The sequence below is a fragment of the Pongo abelii genome, chromosome 10 (genome assembly GCF_028885655.2).
Source record: "Pongo abelii isolate AG06213 chromosome 10, NHGRI_mPonAbe1-v2.0_pri, whole genome shotgun sequence".
NCBI lineage: Eukaryota > Metazoa > Chordata > Mammalia > Primates > Hominidae > Pongo > Pongo abelii.
This window is the reverse complement of record NC_071995.2, coordinates 17,713,708-17,721,796: the sequence shown is the minus strand read 5'-3', so window position 1 is coordinate 17,721,796 and position 8,089 is coordinate 17,713,708. Positions and strand designations below refer to the sequence as shown.

General features: G+C 37.9%; 1 protein-coding gene and 1 pseudogene across 1 annotated transcript; both read right to left on the bottom strand.

The window, feature by feature from the left end:
• Positions 1-2,141: 2,141 nt before the first annotated feature.
• Positions 2,142-3,548, bottom strand: LOC100440246 (elongation factor 1-alpha 1-like; annotated as a pseudogene).
• A 723-nt stretch (positions 3,549-4,271) lies between these two features.
• On the bottom strand, positions 4,272-5,114 carry LOC112135798 (S-phase kinase-associated protein 1-like). The gene is made up of 2 exons (XM_024256941.3): positions 4,660-5,114; positions 4,272-4,348 (listed from the first exon to the last, which is right to left on the bottom strand). Exons 1-2 carry the CDS (start codon positions 5,087-5,089, stop codon positions 4,287-4,289), a joined length of 492 nt encoding a protein of 163 aa, XP_024112709.1. The 5' UTR covers positions 5,090-5,114; the 3' UTR covers positions 4,272-4,286.
• Between the last annotated feature and the right edge of the window lie 2,975 nt (positions 5,115-8,089).

Genomic DNA, 8,089 nt, shown 5'->3' with positions numbered 1-8,089 from the left:
AACTATGTTTTTGTTAAGCAATTATTAGAAAAGATCCTCATTAAGTACTTATGTACAAACATGGAAATATATATGCATTTTAAACTCTTTAATTCTTATGCCAAACTGCTTGTTTATTTAGATGTATGAAAGCAGATGTGTTTTATTACCAAATATTATTTATTCGACACAATACATTTCTAAGTATAAAATGAAGATAATAGGACTAAAATATTTTTGAGAAGAAAATTTAAATGTTGGTGTAACTCAAAGCAATTTCATACACACCCTTGCTCTAAATGTAATTGACTTTGGATTTGGGATGCGGAGAGATAGTTTCTTAAAATCGCAATAACTTTTAATAATTTTAATGCATTTTGAAAGGAGGAAATAGTATTATTATAATGGTGACAAGTATCAGATAATTTTTAGGAATAAAAACTCTCAATGTTTTTGCCACTGTGAACATCTTTAAAGGTGAGGAGATAGAGAGATAGTGATGTTTAGAGAGACTCAGCAAATCTTATACAATAGTGCAGCACATTTCTGAAAGAAGATGGTTGTAGTATCACGTGTGCTTTGAGGGTTGGAAAAGTTACTTTCTTGTTTCTTGCAACCCATTTCAACTACCAATTGTTCTTTTAAGACAATTTATAAAGGTGAACTGTGATATTTGATATTCCATATGTAAGAAATTTGAAACATTGATAGTTTTGCACAGGATATTTGTGGCTAAAAGTCAGATGTCATCTGCTGCAGGCTTGTTGGGTAGTGATCTCACATGTATACACATATTTTACATTCACATTTATTTTCTAACACACAATCAAAGTAGAAAAATGGAAAACCAAATTAAAGAAGATTTATCTTCTACTATTCCAATAAGATAATTAAAAGATTTACATTAAGGCAATGAAAGACACAGTTCATTGCTTCATTAGAGACTCAACAGAAATCATAATGATAAAGATTATTTGGTATGTGTTCTTGATATAGATGAACAGAATAAATATTTACCATCTATTTTTCTATTTGTTCTGTTTATATGTTGATGTAGGCATATATTTTCTTTGTTTATCTAAGTAATTGTTCTGTCTTGTATTGGACTGTAGTGAGCACTTAATTGCTGAAGAAGGTATTTTTCTTTTTATTTGAACCCAAGACAGAAGTCAATTTTCCTTAAAAAGAAGAAACATTTAAAAATTTCACTGTCTTGGCATATGTAGAAAATATTAACAGCAAAGGGAGGGATAAGAAATAAATCAAGAGTAAACTGGGACAAGTAAGAGTAAAGATAATATTTGGTGGTAAGCAGATAGCTGAATGCATTACAGGCAATCAGTATCTTTCAAATAGTTAATAACTTCCCAAATACAATATAAGTGTTGAGATATTATAGACAGATAACAGTAAAAATTGACCTAATTTGAACAATTACCCTTTATACAAAGAAAGGATTAGTAGAAATATGGTGAGAGAGGGAGTTAGAGAAGTGAGAGAGAGAGGCTGAAACAGAGAGAAACAGACTGATTAAAAATAGAGAATTAATTTTGAAGTCCATAAGCAAATCTTGTTAGTTCTGATTTCTTTTTTTTTCATTAAACTTTGTTCTAATGGGTCTCAAAATTCTGTGACAGATTTTTCATCAAGTTGTTTCCATTAAAAAAGTACTGATTTTAGGCTGGGCGTGGTGGTTCATGCCTGTAATCCCAGCACTTTGGGAGGCCGAGGCGGGCGGATCACCTGAGGTCAGGAGTTCAAGACCAGCCTTGCCAACATGGTGAAACCCCGTCTCTACAAAAATACAAAAATTAGCTGGGCATGATGGCCGTTACCTGTAATCCCAGCTACTCAGGAGGCTGAGGCAGGAGAATCACTTGAACCTCGGAGGTGGAGGTTGCAATGAGCTGAGATAATGCTGTTACACTCCAGCCTGGGCAACAGAGTGAGACTCTGTCTCAAAAAAAAAAAAGTACTGATTTTAAAAACTAATAACTTAAAACTGCCACATACACACATACACACATGGTCCACAAAACATTCTCCTCTCCTTCTGACGGTCTTACAATGCATTGTAATCATTAACCATTCTTTTACTATTAAACTTAAATGGCCAATGGAAACAAACAGTTCTGAGACAGTTCTTTCACCACTGATTAAGACTGGGGTGGCAGGTACTAGGGATAATATTCACTAGGCTTCAGAGCTTTCTGGGCAGACTTAGTGACCTTGCCAGCTCCTGCAGCCTTCCTGTCCTCTGCTTTGATGATACCCACGGCAACTATCTGTCTCATATGACCAACAGCAAAGTGAACCAGAGGTGGATAGTCTGAGAAGCTCTCTACACACATGGGCTTGCCAGGAACCATATAAATGATGGCCACATCACCAGACTTCAAGAATTTAGGGCCATCTTCCAGCTTTTTACCAGAACAGTGATCAATCTTTTCCTTCAGCTCAGCAAACTTGCATGCAGTGTGAGCTGTGTGATAATCCAGTACAGGGGCATAGCCAGCACTTATTTCGCCTGGATAGTTCAGGATAATCACCTGAGCAGTGAAGACAGCTGCTTCCGTTGGTGGGTCGTTTTTGCTGTCACCAGCATTGTTGCCATGACGAACATCCTTGACAGAAACATTCTTGACATTGAAGCCCACATTGTCCCCAGGAAGAGCTCCACTCAAAGCTTCATGGTGTATTACAACAGACTTTACTTCAGTTGTAACATTGACTGGAGCACCATACAGGGTTTGAGAACACCAGTCTCTACTCAGCCAACAGAAACAGTACCAATACCACCAATTTTTGTAGACATCCTGGAGAAGCAGGCGAAAGGGCTTGTTAGTTGGATGAGTTGGTGGTACGATGTAGTCCAGAGCCTCAAGCAGTGAGTTTCCACTGGTATTGCCATCCTTAGGGGTGACTTTCAGTCCCTTGAACCAAGGCATGTTAGCACTTGGCTACAGCATGTTGTCACTATTCCAACCAGAAATTAGTGCAAATGCTACTGTGTCAAGGTTGCAGCCAATTTTCATAATGTAAGTGCTGACTTCTTTAATGATTTCCTCATATCTCTTCTGGCTGTAGGGTGGCTCAGTGGAATCCATTTTGTTAACACCAACAATTAGTTGTTTCACACCTAGTGTGTAAGCCAGAAGGGCATGCTCATTGGTCTGTCCATTCTTGGAGATACCAGCTTCAAATTCACCAACACCAGCAGCAACAATCAGGACAGCACAGTCAGCCTGAGATGTCCCTGTAATCATGTTTTTGATGAAGTCTCTGTGTCCTGGGGCATCAATGATACTCACGTAGTACTTACTGGTCTCAAATTTCTACAGGGAGATATCAATGGTGATACCAGGTTCATGTTTAGCTTTCAGTTTATCCAAGACCCAAGCATACTTGAAGGAGCCCTTTCCCATCTAAGCAGCCTCCTTCTCAAATTTTTGAATGGTTCTTTTGTCGATGTCAATGCATTTGTAGATCAGATGGCCAGTAGTGGTGGACTTGCCTGAACCTACTTGTCCAGTGATGACAATGTTGATATTAGTCTTTTACTTTCCCATTTTGGCTTTTAGAGGTAGTTTTCTCTCTCTCTCTTTTTTTCCTCATAGGTTAAGTGTCTTTTTAATTGAAAAGCTAACAAACTGTCCAGTTACATTTCCCCAAAAAAACCATAAACTGGGTAGTAACTGATTCTCTAGGCAATATATTTAAAGCCAAGAGGATTAAAAATAAAATTAAAGAAAGAGTCCTCAGATGCAATGAAGGGAGCCCTGCTACATACAGGTTGATCAATACGGTGGTTCTCCTTGGCTGCCGTAGGCTGGAAGACAGTCTAGTAACTCCACTCAGTACATTTACTTCCAGAAGCCTTTTTCCAGTTTCCAACTCATGAATAAAGATAACATTTTGTTAATTCTAGTCCAGAAAACTTTTTTTCAAGCTGGTTTATTTACAGTGCCAACTTTTAAAAGGTCACTAAAGTTAACTGGACAATAAACTAGGCAGACATAGCTTTACAAAAAAGAGAGAAAGGCCAAAATTCCACTTACAGAGAACCTACAGTTCAGTTTTATTCACAGCAAAGAAAAAAGAAACTTTTGATCATACTGGAAGAAACTCAGCCATAGGTTTGGAATCTGTACTCAAACTACACATGCAATGAGGACAATATTCCGCTAATACCATTGACTTGCCGCTGCATTTGTCTACTGTTTGTCTAATATTAACAACTGTAAACAGAGCAGTGCAACTAGTATTTGGAACAATCCTTACAGTGTTACAGTGTCAGGCATAACATTTCACTTCTCTTCACACCGCTGGTTCTCTTGGCGTACCTGGGCTTCCCGCTCTTCAGTAAAGTAATTTTTTTTTTTTTTTTCAGACAGAGTCTCGCTCTGTGGCCCAGGCCGGAGTGCAGTGGCGCCATCTTGGCTCACCGCAAGCTCTGCCTCCGGGATTCACACCATTCTCCTGCCTCAGCTTCCCAAGTAGCTGGGACTACAGGCACCCGCTACCACGTCCGGCTAATTTTTTTGTATTTTTTTAGTAGAGATGGAGTTTCACCGTGTTAGCCAGGATAGTCTCGATCTACTGACCTCGTGATCCGCCCGCCTCGGCCTCCCAAAGTGCTGGGATTACAGGCGTGAGCCACAGCTCCCAGCCCAGTAAAGTCATTTTTTAAATTGAAGATCTTGTGAATCTCCTCAGGAGTTTTCCTCTTGACCATATTGGCAACAGTCTTGCATGTAACATCAAGCAAACCTTTGATGTCTAAGTAGTTTGCAGCCAGAATGAGTTCAAAAAGTGTTCCTTGGTCAACTTTCGGGAATTCTCGGTACCAAACAGGGATATTGTCTGTTTGCTTTTCTTTGTTTTCATCAACTTTGGGAGGAGGAGGGTCATCCTCGTGGTGGGTGCACCACTGAATGACCTTTTTTAATATTGCTGCATTAACATTTGGTAGAGGAACTGGGTCATGATCTCCTTTATCATTCATTCCCAAATCTTCCAACATGGTCTTGATAGTCACAGATTGTTTGACAATTTCCACATCAACTTCAAATATCTCTTCACCAGAACTCTGCAACTTAATTGAAGGCATGGTGTTCTGTGTTAAGGAGACGGCCGGCCGGAGGCTGACTAGAGTTGGGGGGCGACAGCGGAGGAAGAGAAAGGCAGAGGAAGAAGCCACTACAGTGGCGTGACATGGCATCTTTAGAGGTAGTTTTCAAGACGCTTGTGTTCTGCCAGCAACCTGTTGCGGAAAAGGTAGTTCTGTTTCCATATCTCACCGTTCTAGTCTTACTAGTTTTTCTTTCCAAAAATATTGCAATAGCATCCTAACTGGTCTTGTTGATTTATCACTTATTCTCCTGTGGTCTTTTATTTTCATTGTAACCAAAGGAATCTACTTACAACATAAATATATTGGCTACATCTAAATGCAAGGGAGGCTGAATATTAATGAGCACCGGTATTCTGATTCCATGTTCTCTTATCTCCTGGGAAATTATTTCGGGTTCTATGTACCCGTTCTCACAGCTTCTGTGTGCTTTCCACTTACGACCTTCTTCAGAGCACTACCTTGTGGTCAGAAGTGCCAATGCCTGACTGCTGCAGAAGTGTGAAAGCTCAGCTCTCTTACCTTAAAGAGGTACAGAATTTGCAATGTAATTTATATTACAGAACACCAGAAGAATTAGGATGAGGTGTTGATTTCACCTGAATTTGCACTTTTGTTTAGCTTTTCTGCTTCCCCCTCGTCCTTATCAGCTTCTTAATAAATCGTTTGCACAAGAATCCACAGCTCAGGGCAATCACACCTAAAGATGCACCCCTCTTTCCCCTCTGTTCCTGATGCACGAGTTTCCCTGCTCTTCCTTGAACCTGTGCCATGCCCCAACTTCCAGGACTTGTAGATGGTTTTCTTTCTGTCTGGAATGCCATTTTCCCAAATGTCCACACAGCTCACATCTTTACTTCCTTCGTGTCTCCACTGAAATACCACTTTTGCCGGGATGTCTTTCATGACCACTCTGTTTTTTACCCTATCCCAGTCCAACATTCATCTTCACCTATTTATGTTTGAGAACTAAGTGTTTTCTACACTTGGGTATACATCCCATGTGTCTTCATTCCCCAGCTGCATTCTAGCACACAGTGCAAGAGACTGATTACATAAAAGGCATTCAGCACATGTTTTAAAATGAAATGTACAAATGAGTAACTATGCAAAACTTAACTACACAGTAAACTGAATAAAATTTTTATTCTATAATTAAGCATTATGCTGCCTGTCTGATGTCCAAAATTAAAGAAATCCTAAATGAACGATCACTGATAAATATCTGGACTAGTTGTGCCTCAACAATTTATTGCAGAAATAATTGTCATCTTCATTGTAGACCTGATAAGCACCACATGCTATAGAATGTTGCCTTAACCAAGCTTACATGGGAGCTGTGACAAATGTACTCCATAACAGTTTATGAAATCACAACTTCTGATAACAGTACTGAACATTAGTTAAATACTCTGCCTGAAACATGCCAATAAGTTGAATATATTTGCTGAAGATAAAATACATGGTATATGGGTCCTCTCACAGAGCTTTGCACTGTTAAGAAAATAAAAACCTTTGTGACATAAAATAACCTTCAGAATTAAATTACAATACAAGGAATTGAAAGACAGTAAAACTTTCTCAATAGTTTTATGGGAATGAGCAAGCTTGGAAGGGAATGAGCTGTAAAGATAATGCTGAGGTAGTAAATGCATTAATAAATTAAAAGGGAAAGAGAATCAAAACATGAAATCAAGAGTGAATTTTAAAGGTAACTTGATCAGAACATCAGGAAAGGCCGATGGAGACAGGAGGCTGCTAGAGAATGCTCTGCAGTCAGACTGCAGCTCTAGGTATATATTAAACTTTCTCTCGATTTTTTTTGTCCTGAAGAGACAGACGTCCTTTGTTACTGGTTTGACTGTCTCTTGGGAACACTAAAAACTGTATGGTAACCTGCAGTAAAGTTAAGTCAAGTTCTCTCTGAGAGACACAGAGTGACAGGGAGTCAGGCTGTCTGTCCATTATTATCCACAATGTGAGTGCCTAAGTTTTAATCTGAACAAGGGACTTATGACTGAACGTATATCACTATATTGGCGTATCATATTGACTTTCTGATAATGTTCTAAAGCCAGTTGAGTAAGAGAGAGAAAATGCCACTGGGTACAAATTGTGGCATCAATTCTCTGCCAGACCGATCAATTGGATTTATATATTACCTCCAGCTACAATCTTAAAATCTATAGTTTTACTCTCTCTTCAGTGCACAGCTCACAGCTTAAATAATTGCAGATTCAAATGAAGTTTAAAAGGATCAAACAGTCTTAAATTAAAAATGTGTGAACATTGTTGTTTTAACCACTCTTAATTATTTACTAATTTAACTCAATGGATTCACCTTTTCTCCCTTTCTCTCTCTCTCTCTTCATTCTTCTTTCTTCCTTTCATTCTCTAATTCCTCTAAGAGCAAAGATTCCACATTCATCCTTCAAATAATTTATAACAATTTTAATCAATAAAATTAATGTAATATATACATAGATTTATAGATACTTTAAACTGGCTTATCAAAAACTATCAGAAGTTCTGAATTACAAATTCTTTGCCCTCAGACCTAACTGCCTCTCTCTTGTAATTATAATATTTGAAAATCCATTCATTAGACATCAATGTTGTATAAGAAAAATTAAAAATACATTTACTGAAAAATGCTTCCAGCAGAATAGAACACTGTAGCCTTTTTTTGCATGAAATCTTTGTACAGAATTGCAAAGCTCAGACAGTAACCCAAAACATAATGCCACTTGCAGGAAATTCAACATATATTAGAAAACTTAGGCAAAAGCAAATAACATAAAGGCTATTTTAATGTGTCTCAGAATTTTCCTCCACATTTTTGGATGTTAAGAAACATTACATGAGAAACAATCTTTTGTTAGAAAAAATATAAAACGTGAATGATTTCAAATTGCTTCAAATGCTGAGTTTTGATAGCTTCATATATCATAATTTAAACGGATGTTTTTTAGAATTACA